Below are 20,974 nucleotides of genomic sequence, written 5' to 3'. Positions count from 1 at the left end.
AATATGGAAACCAAAACTGCACGCAGTACTCCAGGTGTGGCCTCACCAATACCCTGTATAACTGGAGCAAGACTTCCCTGCTTTTATACTCCATCCCCTTTGCAATAAAGGCCAAGATACCATTGGCCTTCCTGATCACTTGCTGTATGAGAAGTTCCAGCAACAGTCATTGGTCTTGTGCCCAGCTTTAACCACAACTCAGAAATGACAGCCCCTCAGTCTCATAGAAACATCGACACTAGGTGCAGGAGTTGGCCATTCGGCCCTTCGAGCCTGCACCACCATTCAATAAGATCATGGCTGATCATTCCCTCAGTATCCCTTTCCTGCTTTCTCTCCATACCCCTTGATCCCTTTAGCCGTAAGGGCCACATCTAACTCCCTCTTGAATATATTTAGTGAACTGGCATCAACAACTTTCTGTGGTAGAGAATTCCACAGGTTCACCACTCTCTGGGTGAAGAAGTTTCTCCTCATCTCGGTCCTAAATGGCTTACCCCTTATCCTTAGACTGTGACCCCTGGTTCTGGACTTCCCCAACATCGGGAACATTCTTCCTGCATCTAACCTGTCCCGTCCCGTCAGAATTTTATATGTTTCTATGGGATCCCCTCTCATTCTTCTAAATTCCAGTGAATATAAGCCCAGTCGATCCAGTCTTTCTTCATATGTCAGTCCAGCCATCCCGGGAATCAGTCTGGTGAACCTTCGCTGCACTCCCTCAATAGCAAGAATGTCCTTCCTCAGATTAGGAGACCAAAACTGTACACAATACTCCAGGTGTGGCCTCACCAAGGCCCTGTACAACTGCAGTAAAACCTCCCTGCTCCTATACTCAAATCCCCTCGCTATGAAGGCCAACATACCATTTGCTTTCTTCACCGCCTGCTGTACCTGCATGGCCAACTTTCAATGACTGATGTCCCATGATACTCCTCCTCAAGATGTGCCAACTCGCCTCAACGCCAAAGAAGTACTTTATTTGGGATGTGGTCCCTGTTGTATTGTGAGAAACACGGCAGCCAATTTGCGCACAGCAAGCTCCCACACACAGCCCTGTGATAATGACCCAGATCATCTGTTTTAGTGATGTTGGTTGAGGGATAAATATTGGCCCCAGGACACCGGGGAGAACTCCCCCTGCTCTTCTTCCAAATCGTGGCATTGGACCGTTTACGTCTGCCATTTAACGTCTCATCTGAAAGACTGAGTTACAAAAGCGAGTCGATCGATTAGGAAAGGGGGATGGAGTTATTTTGTCCTTTCCCTCATACCCCAGTGAGAGTCAGTGTGTGTGGGACTGTACCCCAGTGAGAGTCAGTGTGTGTGGGACCCGTACCCCAGTGAGAGTCAGTGTGTGTGGGACCCGTACCCCAGTGAGGGTCAGTGTGTGTGGGACCCGTACCCCAGTGAGAGTCAGTGTGTGTGGGACTGTACCCCAGTGAGAGTCAGTGTGTGTGGGACTGTACCCCAGTGAGAGTCAGTGTGTGTGGGACCCGTACCCCAGTGAGAGTCAGTGTGTGTGGGACTGTACCCCAGTGAGAGTCAGTGTGTGTGGGACTGTACCCCAGTGAGAGTCAGTGTGTGTGGGACTGTACCCCAGTGAAAGTCAGTGTGTGTGGGACCCATACCCCAGTGAGAGTCAGTGTGTGTGGGACCCGTACCCCAGTGAGAGTCAGTGTGTGTGGGACTGTACCCCAGTGAGAGTCAGTGTGTGTGGGACCCGTACCCCAGTGAGAGTCAGTGTGTGTGGGACTGTACCCCAGTGAGAGTCAGTGTGTGTGGGACCTGTACCCCAGTGAGAGTCAGTGTGTGTGGGACCCGTACCCCAGTGAGAGACAGTGTGTGTGGGACCCATACCCTAGCGAGAGTCTATATTCAGGTGGATGACAGTATGCCTTTAAATCTGGACTGGGAGGAGTAACCGGGGGAGGGGAATTGCCTGTGAGTTTGTTAATTGAGTTTGTTGTGATCAGGAAGTCACAGAGTGTTGGCAAGGTCGGACTGGGCTTGAAGTCTGCAGTTTCCACAGAGCCACACCTGTGAACAGTGAGTGTGAGTGAGGCAGGAGGGAGCGAGCTTTGGGTGTGGGACGGAGTTACGTGGAACTCAGGAATCACACTCAGGAGGTGTATCGAAGGTCGGGTCGAGGGAGAGAATTCCAGGGGCGAGCTCGGGAGGTGAGTGCTATTGTTGGCTGCATTACAACTGTGACGATGCTTCGGAAACTACTCCATTGGCTGGAAGTCGCTTTGGGACTTCTACAGCGAGTGAAAGCCACTGTTGAAATAGTCTTTACTTGGTGTGAGGTACTTAAAGGGGCAGGTGAGGTGGGGCCCACTACCCACTGCCAGGGAATGTGAGGAGGGCCAGTTCCTGTGGAACAGCGAAATTCCCCAAACACGGCCTCTCTCTCTCTCTCTCTCTATCTCTCTCCGTTCTGATTCACTGGTATCTCTCGCTCACCTCTGAGTCACAAAGTCATGGGTTAGGCTCCCTTCCCCAGGCAGAACACCCTAGGGGCAGTACTGAGGGAGTGCCGCACTGTCGGAGGGGCAGTACTGAGGGAGCGCCGCACTGTCGGAGGGGCAGTACTGAGGGAGTGCCGCACTGTCGGAGGGGCAGTACTGAGGGAGTGCCGCACTGTCGGAGGGGCAGTACTGAGGGAGTGCCGCACTGTCGGAGGGGCAGTACTGAGGGAGTGCCGCACTGTTGGAGGGGCAGTACTGAGGGAGCGCCGCACGGTCGGAGGGGCAGTACTGAGGGACCCCTGCACTGTCGGAGGGGCAGTACTGAGGGACCCCTGCACTGTCGGAGGGGCAGTACTGAGGGAGTGCCGCACTGTCGGAGGGGCAGTACTGAGGGAGTGCCGCACTGTCGGAGGGGCAGTACTGAGGGAGTGCCGCACTGTCGGAGGGGCCGTCTTTTGAATGAGACGTTAAACCGAGGCCCCGTCTGCCATCTCAGTTGGTTGTAAAAGATCCCACGGCCACAATGTTTGGTCCCACTCCCCCAGCCCTCTCCCCGGAGCCCGGTACATCTCCCTCCTTCAGGGACGTATCCGATTCCCCTTCTGAAAGCCACGATTGAGTCTGCCTCCCCCACCCTCTCAGGCAGCGCAGTCCCGATCCTAAACACTCGCTGCGTAAAAACACGTTTCTCCTTCGGCCAATCGCCTTAAATCTGTGTCCTCTGGTTCTCCACCCTTCCACCAATGGGGAACAGTTTCTCTCTCGATCCACTCTGTCCAGATCCCTCGTGATTGTGAGCACCTCGATCAAATCTCCACTCAACCCTCTCTGCTCCTCGGCAAACAACCCCCGGCTTCTCCAGTCTCCCCCCCACGTCACTGAAGTTCCCCCATCCCCCCGGAACCATTCTGGTCAATCTCCCTCCCCTCCCTCTCTAAGGCCTCACATCCTCCCTAAAGTGCAGGGCCCAGAATTGGACACAATCCTCCAGTTGGGGCCGGACCGGTGAATCCCGGCCTGGTGCAGGTATCGGAACCTGCGGAGAGTTCCATCCTCCCCTCCGAAGGCGGGGGCTGTGGGGAGGAAGGCAGAGATCCTGTGAGCTGCCACACCAAGGGAGCTGGGCCCCCAGCCTTGGTATTGTTCGGGTCCCGATGCCCTGACTCTCTCTGTGCCCAAGCTCCTGAGCTCTGGGCTGTGTCTCTGTGCGCGCCCTGGGTGCCCTGTGCACGTGCTCTGTGTGTGTGTCTCTGGGTGCCCTGTGCACGCGCTCCGTGTGTCTCTGTGGGTGCCCTGTGTGTGTGTCTCTGGGTGCCCTGTGTGTGTGTCTCTGGGTGCCCTGTGCACGTACTGTGTGTGTGTCTCTGGGTGCCCTGTGCACGCGCTCCGTGTGTTTCTGTGGGTGTCCTGTGTGTGTGTCTCTGGGTGCTCTGTGCACGCGCTCTGTGTCTCTGTCCCCCCCCTGTGTGTGTCCCTGAAATTAAGGAAAGGTAACTTCGATGGTATGAGACGTGAATTGGCTAGAATAGACTGGCGAGTGATATTTAAAGGGTTGACGGTGGATAGACAATGGCAAACATTTAAAGATCACATGGATGAACTTCAACAATTGTACATCCCTGTCTGGTGTAAAAATAAAATGGGGAAGGTGGCTCAACCGTGGCTAACAAGGGAAATTAGGGATAGTGTTAAATCCAAGGAAGAGGCCTATAAATTGGGCAGAAAAAGCAGCAAACCTGAGGACTGGGAGAAATTTAGAATTGAGCAGAGGAGGACAACGGGTTTAATTAGGAGGGGGAAAATAGAGTATGAGAGTAAGCTTGCTGGGAACATAAAAACTGACTGCAAAAGCTTCTATAGATATGTGAAGAGAAAAAGATTAGTGAAGACAAACGTAGGTCCCTTGCAGTCAGATTCAGGTGAATTTATAATGGGGAACAAAGAAATGGCGGACCAATTCAACAAATACTTTGGTTCTGTCTTCACGAAGGAAGACACAAATAACCTTCCGAAAGTACTAGGGGACCGAGGGTCTAGTGAGAAGGAGGAACTGAAGGATCTCCTTATTAGGCGGGAAATTGTGTTAGGGAAATTGATGGGATTGAAGCCCGATAAATCCCCGGGGCCTGATAGTCTGCATCCCAGAGTACTTAAGGAGGTGGCCCGAGAAATAGTGGATGCATTGGTGATCATTTTCCAACAGTCTATCGACTCTGGATCAGTTCCTATGGACTGGAGGGTAGCTAATGTAACACCACTTTTTAAAACAGGAGGGAGAGAGAAAACGGGTAATTATAGACCGGTTAGCTTGACATCAGTAGTAGGGAAAATGTTGGAATCAATTATTAAAGATGAAATAGCAGCGTATTTGGAAAGCAGTGACAGGATCGGTCCAAGTCAGCATGGATTTATGAAAGGGAAATCATGCTTGACAAATCTTCTGGAATTTTTTGAGAATGTAACTAGTAGAGTGGACAAGGGAGAACCAGTGGATGTGGTGCATTTGGACTTTCAAAAGGCTTTTGAGAAGGTCCCACACAAGAGATTGGTGTGTGAAATTAAAGCACATGGTATTGGGAGTAATGTACTGACGTGGATAGAGAACTGGTTGGCAGACAGGAAGCAGAGAGTCGGGATAAACTGGTCCTTTTCAGAATGGCAGGCAGTGACTAGTGGAGTGCCGCAGGGCTCAGTGCTGGGATCCCAGCTATTTACAATATACATCAATGATTTAGACAAAGGAATTGAGTGTAATATCTCCAAGTTTGCAGATGACACTAAGCTGGGTGGCGGTGTGAGCTGTGAGGGGGATGCTAAGAGGCTGCAGGGTGACTTGGATAGGTTAGGTGAGTGGGCAAATACATGGCAGATGCAGTATAATGTGGATAAATGTGAGGTTATCCACTTTGGGGGCAAAAACACGAAGGCAGAATATTATCTGAATGGTGACAGATTAGGAAAAGGGGAGGTGCAACGAGACCTGGGTGTCATGGTACATCAGTCATTGAAAGTTGGCATGCAGGTACAGCAGGCGGTGAAGAAGGCAAATGGTATGTTGGCCTTCATAGCGAGAGGATTTGAGTATAGGAGCAGGGAGGTCTTACTGCAGTTGTACAGGGCCTTGGTGAGGCCTCACCTGGGATATTGTGTTCAGTTTTGGTCTCCTAATCTGAGGAAGGACATTCTTGATATTGAGGGAGTGCAGCGAAGGTTCACCAGACTGATTTCCGGGATGGCAGGACTGACATATGAAGAAAGACTGGATCGACTAGACTTATATTCACTGGAATTTAGAAGAATGAGAGAGGATCTCATAGAAACATATCAAATTCTGACGGGACTGGACAGGTTAGATGCAGGAAGAATGTTCCCGATGTTGGGGAAGTCCAGAACCACGGTCACAGTCTAAGGATAAGGGGTAAGCCATTTAGGACCGAGATGAGGAGAAACTTCTTCACTCAGAGAATTGTGAACCTGCGGAATTCTCTACCACAGAGAGTTGTTGAGGCCAATTCACTAAATATATTCAAAAGGGAGTTGGATGTGGCCCTTACGGCTAAAGGGATCAAGGGGTATGGAGAGAAAGCAGGAATGGGGTACTGAGGGAATGATCAGCCATGATCACATTGAATGGTGGTGCAGGCTCGAAGGGCCGAATGGCCTACTCCTGCACCTATTGTCTCTCTGTGTCTCCCTTTCTCTCTCTCTCCTCCCTCTCCTCCCTCTCCTCCCTCTCCTCCCTCTCCTCCCTCTCCTCCCTCTCCTCCCTCTCCTCCCTCTCCTCCCTCTCCTCCCTCTCCTCCCTCTCCTCCCTCTCCTCCCTCTCCTCCCTCTCCTCCCTCTCCTCCCTCTCCTCCCTCTCCTCCCTCTCCTCCCTCTCCTCCCTCTCCTCCCTCTCCTCCCTCTCCTCCCTCTCCTCCCTCTCCTCCCTCTCCTCCCTCTCCTCCCTCTCCCCGAGGATGGCCACGCCTTGCTCTGCTAGTTGCTGATTCTCTCCTTCGAGGGCTGACAGGTTGTTCCTGTTGTTCCGGTCTCGCTGCCTCACCACAACAGGAGGGAGGGACTGTCAGAATGTTTAGTCAGATTCAAACTTCAACTGCCTGAAAACAAACCCGTGTCTGTGCCCCACACACACTGACTCTCACTGGGGTACGGGTCCCACACACACTGACTCTCACTGGGGTACGGGTCCACACACACACTGACTCTCACTGGGGTACAGTCCCACACACACTGACTCTCACTGGGGTACAGTCCCACACACACTGACTCTCACTGGGGTACGGGTCCCACACACACTGACTCTCACTGGGGTACAGTCCCACACACACTGACTCTCACTGGGGTACGGGTCCCACACACACTGACTCTCACTGGGGTACAGTCCCACACACGCGGACTCTCACTGGGGTACGGGTCCCACACACACTGACTCTCACTGGGGTACAGGTCCCACACACACTGACACTGGGGTACGGGTCCCACACACACTGACTCTCACTGGGATACAGTCCCACACACACTGACTCTCACTGGGGTACAGTCCCACACACACTGACTCTCACTGGGGTACAGGTCCCACACACACTGACTCTCACTGGGGTACAGGTCCCACACACACTGACTCTCACTGGGGTACAGTCCCACACACACTGACTCTCACTGGGTTACAGTCCCACACACACTGACTCTCACTGGGGTACGGGTCTCACACACACTGACTCTCACTGGGGTACGGGTCTCACACACACTGACTCTCACTGGGGTACGGGTCCCACACACACTGACTCTCACTGGGGTACGGGTCCCACACACACTGACTCTCACTGGGGTACGGGTCCCTCACACACTGACTCTCACTCGGGTACAGACCCACACACACTGACTCTCACTGGGGTACAGGTCCCACACACACTGACTCTCACTGGGGTACAGTCCCACACACACTGACTCTCACTGGGGTACTGGTCCCACACACACTGACTCTCTCTGGGGTACTGGTCCCACACACACTGACTCTCACTGGGGTACAGTCCCACACACACTGACTCTCTCTGGGGTACAGTCCCACACACACTGCCTCTCACTGGGGTACAGTCCCACACACACTGACTCTCACTGGGGTACTGGTCCCACACACACTGACTCTCTCTGGGGTACAGTCCCACACACACTGACTCTCACTGGGGTAAGGGTCCCACACACACTGACTCTCACTGGGGTACAGTCCCACACACACTGACTCTCACTGGGGTACGGGTCCTACACACACTAACTCTCACTGGGGTACAGTCCCACACACACTGACTCTCACTGGGGTACAGGTCCCACACACACTGACTCTCTCTGGGGTACGGGTCCCACACACACTGACTCTCACTGGGGTACAGTCCCACTCTCACTGGGGTACAGTCCCACACACACTGACTCTCACTGGGGTACGGGTCCCACACACACTGACTCTCACTGGGGTACAGTCCCACACACACTGACTCTCACTGGGGTACAGTCCCACACACACTGACTCTCACTGGGGTACGGGTGCCACACACACTGACTCTCACTGGGGTACAGTCCCACACACACTGACTCTCACTGGGGTACAGGTCCCACACACACTGACTCTCACTGGGGTACAGTCCCACACACACTGACTCTCACTGGGGTACTGGTCCCACACACACTGACTCTCTCTGGGGTACAGTCCCACACACACTGACTCTCACTGGGGTACAGTCCCACACACACTGACTCTCTCTGGGGTACAGTCCCACACACACTGCCTCTCACTGGGGTACAGTCCCACACACACTGACTCTCACTGGGGTACAGGTCCCACATACACTGACTCTCTCTGGGGTACGGGTCCCACACACACTGACTCTCACTGGGGTACAGTCCCACTCTCACTGGGGTACAGTCCCACACACACTGACTCTCACTGGGGTACAGGTCCCACACACACTGACTCTCTCTGGGGTACGGGTCCCACACACACTGACTCTCACTGGGGTACAGTCCCACTCTCACTGGGGTACAGTCCCACACACACTGACTCTCACTGGGGTACGGGTCCCACACACACTGACTCTCACTGGGGTACAGTCCCACACACACTGACTCTCACTGGGGTACAGTCCCACACACACTGACTCTTACTGGGGTACAGTCCCACACACACTGACTCTCACTGGGGTACGGGTCCCACACACACTGACTCTCACTGGGGTACGGGTCCCACACACACACTGACTCTCACTGGGGTACGGGTCCCACACACACTGACTCTCACTGGGGTACAGTCCCACACACACTGACTCTCACTGGGGTACAGTCCCACACACACTGACTCTCACTGGGGTACGGGTCCCACACACACTGACTCTCACTGGGGTACAGTCCCACACACACTGACTCTCACTGGGGTACAGTCCCACACACAATGACTCTCACTGGGGTACAGTCCCACACACACTGACTCTCACTGGGGTACAGTCCCACACACACTGACTCTCACTGGGGTACAGTCCCACACACAATGACTCTCACTGGGGTACAGTCCCACACACACTAACTCTCACTGGGGTACAGTCCCACACACACTGACTCTCACTGGGGTACGGTTCCCACACACACTGACTCTCACTGGGGTACGGGTCCCACACACACTGACTCTCACTGGGGTACGGTTCCCACACACACTGACTCTCACTGGGGTACGGTTCCCACACACACTGACTCTCACTGGGGTACGGGTCCCACACACACTGACTCTCACTGGGGTACGGTCCCACACACACTAACTCTCACTGGGGTACGGGTCCCACACACACTGACTCTCACTGGGGTACAGTCCCACACACACTGACTCTCACTGGGGTACGGGACCCACACACACTGACTCTCACTGGGGTACAGTCCCACACACACTGACTCTCACTGGGGTACTGGTCCCACACACACTGACTCTCACTGGGGTACGGGTCCCACACTCACTGACTCTCACTGGGGTACAGTCCCACACACACTGACTCTCACTGGGGTACGGGACCCACACACACTGACTCTCACTGGGGTACGGGACCCACACACACTGACTCCCACTGGGGTACAGTCGCACACACACTGACTCTCACTGGGGTACGGGACCCACACACACTGATTCTCACTGGGGTACAGTCCCACACACACTGACTCTCACTGGGGTACAGTCCCACACACACTGACTCTCACTGGGGTACGGGTCCCACACACATTGACTCTCACTGGGGTACAGTCCCACACACACTGACTCTCACTGGGGTACGGGTCCCACACACACTGACTCTCACTGGGGTACAGTCCCACACACACTGACTCTCACTGGGGCACGGGTCCCACACACACTGACTCTCACTGGGGTACAGTCCCACACACACTGACTCTCACTGGGGTACAGTCCCACACACACTGACTCTCACTGGGGTACAGTCCCACACACACTGACTCTCACTGGGGTACAGTCCCACACACACTGACTCTCACTGGGGTACAGGTCCCACACACACTGACTCTCACTGGGGTACAGTCCCACACACACTGACTCTCACTGGGGCACGGGTCCCACACACACTGACTCTCACTGGGGTACAGTCCCACACACACTGACTCTCACTGGGGTACAGTCCCACACACACTGACTCTCACTGGGGTACGGGTCCCACACACACTGACTCTCACTGGGGTACAGTCCCACACACACTGACTCTCACTGGGGTACGGGTCCCACACACACTGACTCTCACTGGGGTATGGGTCCCACACACACTGACTCTCACTGGGGTACGGGTCCCACACACACTGACTCTCACTGGGGTACAGTCCCACACACACTGACTCTCACTGGGGTACGGGTCCCACACACACTGACTCTCACTGGGGTACAGTCCCACACACACTGACTCTCACTGGGGTACAGTCCCACACACACTGACTCTCACTGGGGTACAGTCCCACACACACTGACTCTCACTGGGGTACAGGTCCCACACACACTGACTCTCACTGGGATACGGGTCCCACACACACTGACTCTCACTGGGGTACGGGTCCCACACACACTGACTCACTGGGGTACGGGTTCGTATTCTGTCGTCGCTGACTCGGTTTCTCGCTGACCTTTACCCTCTGACCTTCGCTCCCTGTTCTCCGCAGGCAATGAATGATGGACGTGTTCACGAGACGTTCCTTCCTGTGTCGGGCGCCGGACATGTGAAGAGAAGGAAAAAGGGTTGCCGTGTTGCGGTGATCGTGGTTGCCGTGCTGGTGACTCTGGCGATATTGGCCGCCGTGGCTGGCATTCTGTACTGGTATTTCACAGGTACTGCATCGTCCACCACTGTCAATGTGAGGCACTTTGGGGGCAAGACTGAGGAGTGCCAATAATAACTCAATGGTACAATTTCACCAGCAGCACACAGAGCTGGGGGTGTTTGTACAATGTGGCTAACTGACACAACATTTGCTGGAGCTCTTTGAGGATGTAATGAACAGGATGGATAAAGGGGAACCGGTGGATGTGATGTATTTGGATTTCCAGAAGGCATTTGACAAGGTGCCACATAACAGGTTACTGCACAAGATAAAAGTTCACGGGGTTGGGGGTTAATATATTAACATGGATAGAGGATGGGTTAACTAACAGAGAACAGAGAGTCTGGATAAATGGTTCTTTCTCGGGTTGGCAAACGGTTTCTAGAGGGGTGCCACAGGGATCAGTGCTGGGACCCCAGCTATTTACAATCTATATTAACCACTTGGAAGAAGGGACTGAGTGTAACGTAGACAAGTTTGCTGACAATACAAAGATGGGAGGAAAAGCAATGTGTGAGGAGGACACAAAAAATCTGCAAAAGGACATATTCAGGCTAAGTGAGTGGGCAAAAATTTGTCAGATGGAGTATAATGTTGGAAAGTGTGAGGTCATGCACTTTGGCAGAAAAAAAATCAAAGAGCAAGTTATTATTTAAATGGAGAAAGATTACAAAGTGCCGCAGTGCAGCAGGACCTGGGGGTTACTTGTGCATGAAACACAAAAGGTTAGTATGCAGGTACAGCAAGTGATCAGGAAGGCCAATGGTATCTTGGCCTTTATTGCAAAGGGGATGGAGTATAAAAGCAGGGAAGTCTTGCTCCAGTTATACAGGGTATTGGTGAGGCCACACCTGGAGTACTGCGTGCAGTTTTGGTTTCCATATTTACGAAAGGATATACTTGCTTTGGAGGCAGTTCAGAGAAGGTTCACTCGGTTGATTCCGGGGATGAGGGGGTTGACTTATGAGGAAAGGTTGAGTAGGTTGGGCCTCTACTCATTGGAATTCAGAAGAATGAGAGGTGATCTTATGGAAACGTATCAGATTATGAGGGGGCTGGACAAGGGGGATGCAGAGAGGATGTTCCCACTGATGGGGGAGACTAGAACTAGGGGGCATGGTCTTAGAATAAGGGGCCGCCCATTTAAAACTGAGATGAGGAGGAATTTCTTCTCTGAGGGTTGTAAATCTGTGGAATTCTCTGCCTCAGAGAGCTGTGGAAGCCGGGACATTGAATATATTTAAGACAGAGATGGACAGTTTCTTAACCGATAAGGGGATAAGGGAGCGGGCAGGGAAGTGGAGCTGTGTCCATGATGGGATCAGCCATGATGGTATTAAATGGCGGAGATGGCTCGAGGGGCCGAATGGCCGACTCCTGCTCCTATTTCTGATGTTCTTGTACATAGTGGCATAGAGTATAAACGCAAGGAAATATTTTAGAAACCCCTTTTTATAAAGCACTGATTAAACTCCATCTGGAGGGGTGAGTCCCAGTCTGGGCACCGCGTTTTAGAAAGAATGTCGAGTGTTCGAGAGGGTACGGAGGAGATTGACCAGAACGGTCCCAGGGATGAGGGACATCAGTGACGGGGAGAGACTGGAGAAGCCGGAGTTGTTGTCCTTCGAGCAGAGAGGGTTAAGGGGGTGATTTGATCGAGGGGTTCAAAATCACGAGGGTTTGTGACGGAGTAAATCAGGAGAAGCTGTTCCCCGGGGGCAGGAGGGCGGGTAACCAGAGGGACACAGATTGACGATAATCGGCGAGGGAACCAGAGGGGGAGATGGGGAGAATGTTTTTACGCAGCAAGTTGTTGTGATCGGGAACGTGCTGCCTGAAAGCTCGGTCGGAGCAGGTTCAATAGTGACTTTCAAACCGGGAATTGGGTAAATACTGGAAGGGGAAATGTGCTGGGCTACATAACAACATAAGAAACAGGAGCAGGAGTGGGCCATTCGGCCCCTCGAGCCTGCTCCGCCATTTAACACCATCATGGCTGATCCGATCATGGACTCAGCTCCACTTCCCTGCCCGCCCCCTTATCCCCGATCGGTTAAGAAACTGTCTATCTCTGTCTTAAATATATTCAATGTCCCGGCCTCCACAGCTCTCTGGGGCAGAGAATTCCACAGATTTACAACCCTCTGAGAGAAGAAATTCCTCCTCATCTCAGTTTTAAATGGGCGGCCCCTTATTCTAAGACCATGCCCCCTAGTTCTAGTCTCCCCCATCAGTGGGAACATCCTCTCTGCATCCACCTTGTCGAGCCCCCTCATAATCTGATACATTTCCATAAGATCACCTCTCATTCTTCTGAACTCCAATGAGTAGAGGCCCAACCTCCTCAACCTTTCCTCATAAGTCAACCCCCTCATCCCCGGAATCAACCGAGTGAACCTTCTCTGAACTGCCTCCAAAGCAAGTATATCCTTTGGTAAATATGCAGACCAAAACTGCACGCAGTACTCCAGGTGTGGCCTCACCAATACCCTGTATAACTGTAGCAAGACTTCCCTGCTTTTATACTCCATCCCCTTTGCAATAAAGGCCAAGATACCATTGGCCTTCCTGATCACTTGCTGTACCTGCATACTAACCTTTTGTGTTTCATACACAAGTAACCCCCAGGTCCCGCTGTACTGCGGCACTTTGCAATCTTTCTCCATTTAAATAATAACTTGCTCTGTGATTTTTTTTTTCTGCCAAAGTGCATGACCTCACACTTTACCACATTATACTCCATCTGACAAATTTTTGCCCACTCACTTAGCCTGTCTATGTCCTTTTGCAGATTTTCTGTGTCCTCCTCACACATTGCTTTTCCTCCCATCTTTGTATCATCAGCAAACTTGTCTACGTTACACTCAGTCCCTTCTTCCAAGTGGTTAATATAGATTGTAAATAGCTGGGGTCCCAGCACTGATCCCTGTGGGGAAAGAGCAGGGTGGCGGGAGTGTGAATGATTGGTTCGCTTGTTCACAGAGCCGGCACAGCAGGCGCTCGATGGGATCTTCCTGTGCGCTGGGCGGTTGTAGCAATTGAACAACGAGCGATGTGAGTGAAGGGATCGGGGGGGGGTTTTGTTTTTTTTCTCCTCAATCTTTGCTCCTGCCCCGTCTCCTCCAGAACTGCCCAACGGGAAGTCATCACGGCACGGGGACCGGATGGCGGTCCGAGTATACAGCGGGCACCTGTCTCTCGCCAACATCCCGTACAGCAGTGCGTACGAGGACCCGGAGTCCGCAGAGTTCAAGAACCTGGCGCAGAAACTGGAGCAAGTCGTGAGTGATGTCTCATTTCCCCCCCCCCCTCCCCCACACCGCCCTCGTGTTCCCCTCCCCCACACTGCTCTCGTGTTCCCCCCTCCCCCACACTGCTCTCGTGTCCCCCTCCCCCACACCGCCCTCGTGTTCCCCTCCCCCACACTGCTCTCGTGTTCCCCCTCCCCCACACTGCTCTCGTGTTCCCCTCCCCCACACTGCTCTCGTGTTCCCCTCCCCCACACTGCTCTCGTGTCCCCCCTCCCCCACACTGCTCTCGTGTTCCCCTCCCCCACACTGCTCTCGTGTTCCCCTCCCCCACACTGCTCTCGTGTTCCCCTCCCCCACACTGCTCTCGTGTCCCCCCTCCCCCACACTGCTCTCGTGTCCCCCCTCCCCCACACTGCTCTCGTGTTCCCCTCCCCCACACTGCCCTCGTGTACCCCTCCCCCACACTGCCCTCGTGTTCCCCTCCCCCACACTGCTCTCGTGTTCCCCCCTCCCCCACACCGCTCTCGTGTCCCCCTCCCCCACACTGCTCTAGTGTCCCCCTCCCCCACACTGCCCTCGTGTCCCCCTCCCCCACACTGCCCTCGTGTCCCCCTCCCCCACACTGCTCTAGTGTCCCCCTCCCCCACACCGCCCTCGTGTCCCCCCTCCCCCACACCGCCCTCGTGTCCCCCCTCCCCCACACCGCCCTCGTGTCCCCCCTCCCCCACACCGCCCTCGTGTCCCCCCTCCCCCACACCGCCCTCGTGTCCCCCCTCCCCCACACTGCCCTCGTGTCCCCCCTCCCCCACACTGCCCTCGTGTCCCCCCTCCCCCACACTGCCCTCGTGTCCCCCCTCCCCCACACTGCCCTCGTGTCCCCCCTCCCCCACACTGCCCTCGTGTCCCCCCTCCCCCACACTGCCCTCGTGTCCCCCCTCCCCCACACTGCCCTCGTGTCCCCCCTCCCCCACACTGCCCTCGTGTCCCCCCTCCCCCACACTGCCCTCGTGTCCCCCCTCCCCCACACTGCCCTCGTGTCCCCCCTCCCCCACACTGCCCTCGTGTCCCCCCTCCCCCACACTGCCCTCGTGTCCCCCCTCCCCCACACTGCCCTCGTGTCCCCCCTCCCCCACACTGCCCTCGTGTCCCCCCTCCCCCACACTGCCCTCGTGTCCCCCCTCCCCCACACTGCCCTCGTGTCCCCCCTCCCCCACACTGCCCTCGTGTCCCCCCTCCCCCACACTGCCCTCGTGTCCCCCCTCCCCCACACTGCCCTCGTGTCCCCCCTCCCCCACACTGCCCTCGTGTCCCCCCTCCCCCACACTGCTCTAGTGTCCCCCTCCCCCACACTGCCCTCGTGTCCCCCTCCCCCACACCGCCCTCGTGTCCCCCCTCCCCCACAGACCTCCCGCTCTCCCTTCGCTCTGTGTCTTCCTCATTCCCTGCCGTTCTTCACTTGCCAACGCGAGCGCTGTTTCGGGAATAATCCGATCTATTCTTGCTGCGCACCGAACTGCATCGGCCACAGGTTTGCCCACTCGCTGACTCTCTCGCCCTTCCTGCTGCCTCTCCCTGGGCCTCCGCACTCCCTGTCCCACTCGCTGACTCTCTCGCCCTTCCTGCTGCCTCTCCCTGGGTCTCCGCACTCCCTGTCCCACTCGCCCTTCCTGCTGCCTCTCCCTGGGTCTCCGCACTCCCTGTCCCTTCGTCCAACTCATTCATCACCGGTCGTGTGGTGTTCCGAACACACATGAGGCTCCACACTGGGAGGTTAAAGTGACTGTGACCTCAGTCTTTATCGAGGCACTCCAGAGCGAGGAACGGGTCTTGGGGGGGGCCGGCTTAGATACAGTGCTCCCATGGGATGCTGGGATCCCTTGGGACTTCAGGGAATGCGCTCCCTGGTGGCTGAACATAGGAGTGCATGCTTTACAGATACACAACAAGGCGCTCCCTCGAAGCGAGGATGACTTGCTTCCACGCCAAAAAGGGATGAGTTCCCAGGTGTTTCAACAAAGGACGTAATATTCCCGGATCCCGAACTACATCCCGAAGGTTGGAAGGTGCCTGTGGGTGGATTAGTTTACCGTGGGGTGACCGTTGTACACCAGCCACCACACGGGGCTTGACAGAGCGAGGTCTGGGTCCAGGGGCGAGGGTTAACCAGGACGACCGGAGACCTGCTCTGCTGCACGGACCCAGTGCACACAACATATCGCACACAGTGTGGGCTGGGCCCTGGGCCCCGGGCCCTCGCCTCTCCCGGGCCCCCGATCGCGTCCCCTCCCCAGTCTCTCACCGCTCCCTCGCCCCTCCCTCGCGGCTCCTGCTGTACACGCCCCAACGCTCCAATCACCGACCTGGACCTTGGTGATGACCCTCTTCGCTGGTGTAGCCCTCCTGCACCAGCTCGCGCTGTACCTCGCCGCGGTACACTGCCCCCACACTGCCGTCGCTCGTCGCCCCCGGCCTGCCGCTGGTGTTCTCCCGCAGGTCCCAGCCGCCAAGTCGTTACGACACATGGGGTAACATTCCGGGACCCCCATCGCTGGGGAACTCCGCTCCTTACAGCTGGCCGAACTGAGAACGTTCCCTCTCTCCCCGCCCCACACTCACTCTGTCTCCACTCACGCTCTCTCTCTCTCTCTCTCTCTCTCTGTCTCCCACCCCCGAAACAACAAGTATATAAAACACACCCCATTCCCGCACACTCATTTTCACCAAATGCTTTGTGGAGTAACGCATGTGCAGCGTTGGATAGATAGATAGAGAGAGAGAGAGAGAGAGAGCTGCTATTTGTAATGGATGGTAATACTGCCTCTGTGTGTCTCTGTGTGTCTCTGTGTGTCTCTGTGTGTCTCTGTGTGTCTCTGTGTGTCTCTGTGTGTCTCTGTGTGTCTCTGTGTCTCTGTGTCTCTGTGTCTCTCTGTGTCTCTCTGTGTCTCTCTGTCTCTCTGTGTCTCTGTGTCTCTGTGTCTCTCTGTCTCTCTGTGTCTCTGTGTCTCTGTGTCTGTGTGCCTCTGTGTCTGTCTGTGCCTCTGTGTCTGTCTGTCTCTGTGTCTCTGTGTCTGTCTGTGTCTCTCTGTTTCTGTGTCTGTCTGTCTCTGTGTCTCTGTGTCTCTGTGCCTGTGTCTGTCTGTCTCTGTGTTTCTGTGCCTCTGTGTCTCTGTTTCTGTGTCTCTGTGTCTGTGTCTGTCTGTGTCTGTCTGTGTCTGTCTGTGTCTGTCTGTGTCTCTCTGTGTCTCTGTGTCTCTGTGTCTCTGTGCCTCTGTGTCTGTGTGTGTGTCTGTGTGTGTGTCTGTGCCTGTCTCTCTTTCTGTCTGAGTGTGTGTGTGAGAGATATGAAATGGCAGTACCTGTATGTTTAATGCAGTTGTTCTCCTTGTTGTAGATTAATTCCTCCTGTAAGACTGTGCCTGAAATTTCTCCGTATTTTGTGAGATCCCGTGTTTTTGACTACAGGTAATTCTGTCATTGGCTGAATCGGTGGGGCAAGAGAGGGAAAAATATAGTGCCGCACTGTCGGAGGGGCAGTACTGAGGGAGTGCCGCACTGTCGGAGGGGCAGTACTGAGGGAGTGCCGCACTGTCGGAGGGGCAGTACTGAGGGAGCGCCGCACTGTCGGAGGGACAGTACTGAGGGAGTGCCGCACTGTCGGAGGGGCAGTACTGAGGGAGTGCCGCACTGTCGGAGGGACAGTACTGAGGGAGTGCCGCACTGTCGGAGGGGCAGTACTGAGGGAGTGCCGCACTGTCGGAGGGGCAGTGCTGAGGGAGCCCCGCACTGTCGGAGGGGCAGTACTGAGGGAGTGCCGCACTGTCGGAGGGGCAGTACTGAGGGAGCGCCGCACTGTCGGAGGGGCAGTACTGAGGGAGCGCCGCACTGTCGGAGGGGCAGTACTGAGGGAGTGCCGCACTGTCGGAGGGGCAGTACTGAGGGAGTGCCGCACTGTCGGAGGGGCAGTACTGAGGGAGTGCCGCACTGTCGGAGGGGCAGTACTGAGGGAGCGCTGCACTGTCGGAGGGACAGTACTGAGGGAGCGTCGCACTGTCGGAGGGACAGTACTGAGGGAGCGCCGCACTGTCGGAGGGGCAGTACTGAGGGAGCGCCGCACTGTCGGAGGGGCAGTACTGAGGGAGCCCCGCACTGTCGGAGGGGCAGTACTGGGGGAGAGCTGCACTGTCGGAGGGGCAATACTGAGGGAGCCCCGCACTGTCGGAGGGGCAGTACTGAGGGAGTGCCGCACTGTCGGAGGGGCAGTACTGAGGGAGCGCCGCACTGTCGGAGGGGCAGTACTGAGGGAGCGCCGCACTGTCGGAGGGGCAGCACTGAGGGAGGTAGCCGCACTGTCGGAGGGGCAGTACTGAGGGAGCGCCGCACTGTCGGAGGGGCAGTACTGGGGGAGGTAGCCGCACTGTCGGAGGGGCAGTACTGAGGGAGCGCCGCACTGTCGGAGGGGCAGTACTGGGGGAGAGCTGCACTGTCGGAGGGGCAATACTGAGGGAGCCCCGCACTGTCGGAAGAAGAGCAGGGGGAGTTCTCCCCGGTGTCCTGGGGCCAACAATTATCCCTCAACCAACATCACTAAAGCAGACGATCCGGGTCATTATCACAGGGCTGTGTGTGGGAGCTTGCTGTGCGCAAATTAGCTGCCGCGTTTCCCACAATACAACAGTGAGCACACTCTCAAAAAAGGACTTCTTTGGCTGTGGGGCATTTTGTAACGTGCCGAGGGGGTGGAGAGATGGGAGTTCTTGCACTGATGTGTCCCTCTAACCCGCAGCGATGCCCCGAACATGCTGGTCTATTATTTCGCTCGTTTTGACATTCCCCCCGAGGATTCTGAGGTTCTCGTCAAGTTCACCGAGGACGCTCTCACTGGCCCTCTCCGTGAAGCCGTCCGGGACCAGGGCCGAGCGCTCGGGCTGGAAGATATCACCATCATTGCGGTGTCCTCCTCCCGTAAGTGTCCTGATCCCACACACACTGACTCTCACTGGGGTACGGGTCCCACACACACTGACTCTCACTGGGGTACGGGTCCCACACACACTGACTCTCACTGGGGTACGGGTCCCACACACACTGACTCTCACTGGGGTACAGGTCCCACACACACTGACTCTCACTGGGGTACAGTCCCACACACACTGACTCTCACTGGGGTACAGTCCCACACACACTGACTCTCACTGGGGTACAGTCCCACACACACTGACTCTCACTGGGGTACGGGTCCCACACACACTGACTCTCACTGGGGTACGGGTCCCACACACACTGACTCTCACTGGGGTACGGGTCCCACACACACTGACTCTCACTGGGGTACGGGTCCCACACACACTGACTCTCACTGGGGTACAGTCCCACACACACTGACTCTCACTGGGGTACAGGTCCCTCACACACTTACTCTCACTGGGGTACAGTCCCACACACACTGACTCTCACTGGGGTACGGGTCCCACACACTGACTCTCACTGGGGTACAGTCCCACACACACTGACTCTCACTGGGGTACAGGTCCCACACACACTGACTCTCACTGGGGTACAGTCCCACACACACTGACTCTCACTGGGGTACAGTCCCACACACACTGACTCTCACTGGTGTACGGGTCCCACACACACTGACTCTCACTGGGGTACGGGTCCCACACACACTGACTCTCACTGGGGTACGGGTCCCACACACTGACTCTCACTGGGGTACAGTCCCACACACACTGACTCTCACTGGGGTACAGTCCCACACACACTGACTCTCACTGGGGTACAGTCCCACACACACTGACTCTCACTGGGGTACAGTCCCACACACACTGACTCTCACTGGGGTACGGGTCCCACACACACTGACTCTCACTGGGGTACGGGTCCCACACACACTGACTCTCACTGGGGTACGGGTCCCACACACACTGACTCTCACTGGGGTACGGGTCCCACACACACTGACTCTCACTGGGGTACAGTCCCACACACACTGACTCTCACTGGGGTACGGGTCCCACACACACTGACTCTCTGTGGGTAGGGATCTCTCTAACACTTCCTTTCTTTCATTCCAACAGTTGCTAACCCTGACCTCGTGATGACACCGGAAGAGAGTAAGTCAGGTTCTTCGATTCTCTCTCCCCTAACCCCCCCCCCACTCTCTTCCCCCCCCCCCCTCTCTCTTCCCCCCCCCCCACTCTCTTCCCCCCCCCCACTCTCTTCCCCCCCCCCCACTCTCTTCCCCCCCCCCCACTCTCTTCCCCCCCCCCACTCTCTTCCCCCCCCCCCACTCTCTTCCCCCCCCCCCACTCTCTTCCCCCCCCCCACTCTCTTCCCCCCCCCCCACTCTCTTCCCCCCCCCCACTCTCTTTCCCCCCCCCCCACTCTCTTTCCCCCCCCCCACTCTCTTTCCCCCCCCCCCCACTCTCTTTCCCCCCCCCCCACTCTCTTTCCCCCCCCCCCACTCTCTTTCCCCCCCCCCACTCTCTTCCCCCCCCCACTCCTTCCCCCCCCCCACTCTCTTCCCCCCCCCCACTCTCTTCCCCCCCCCCCACTCTCTTCCCCCCCCCCCACTCTCTTCCCCCCCCCCCACTCTCTTCCCCCCCCCCCACTCTCTTCCCCCCCCCCACTCTCTTCCCCCCCCCCACTCTCCTTCCCCCCCCACTCTCTTCCCCCCCCCACTCTCTTCCCCCCCCCCACTCTCTCCCCCCCCCCACTCTCCTACCCCCCCCACTCTCCTACCCCCCCCCACTCTCCTACCCCCCCCACTCTCCTACCCCCCCCACTCTCCTACCCCCCCCACTCTCCTACCCCCCCCACTCTCCTACCCCCCCCACTCTCCTACCCCCCCCACTCTCCTACCCCCCCCACTCTCCTACCCCCCCCCACTCTCCTACC

The 20,974-nt window shown here is 56.1% G+C and overlaps 1 protein-coding gene across 1 annotated transcript in view; it reads left to right on the top strand.

Annotated features, from left to right (window-relative positions):
• The first annotated feature begins 1,988 nt into the window (after positions 1 to 1,988).
• Positions 1,989 to 20,974, top strand: part of LOC139241506 (suppressor of tumorigenicity 14 protein homolog) — a 44,056-nt gene continuing 25,070 nt past the window's right edge. The window contains exons 1-6 of the mRNA XM_070870033.1: positions 1,989 to 2,180; positions 10,665 to 10,830; positions 13,950 to 14,104; positions 17,466 to 17,536; positions 18,858 to 19,036; positions 20,155 to 20,190. Coding sequence (XP_070726134.1) covers positions 10,668 to 10,830; positions 13,950 to 14,104; positions 17,466 to 17,536; positions 18,858 to 19,036; positions 20,155 to 20,190 — 604 coding nt within the window. The 5' untranslated portion in view covers positions 1,989 to 2,180; positions 10,665 to 10,667. The remainder of the gene's footprint in view (positions 2,181 to 10,664; positions 10,831 to 13,949; positions 14,105 to 17,465; positions 17,537 to 18,857; positions 19,037 to 20,154; positions 20,191 to 20,974) is intronic.

Source organism: Pristiophorus japonicus, unplaced genomic scaffold (genome assembly GCF_044704955.1).
Source record: "Pristiophorus japonicus isolate sPriJap1 unplaced genomic scaffold, sPriJap1.hap1 HAP1_SCAFFOLD_1096, whole genome shotgun sequence".
Taxonomy (NCBI): domain Eukaryota; kingdom Metazoa; phylum Chordata; class Chondrichthyes; family Pristiophoridae; genus Pristiophorus; species Pristiophorus japonicus.
Note: the sequence above shows the minus strand (reverse complement) of the source record. Positions and strands in the feature narration are given on the sequence as shown.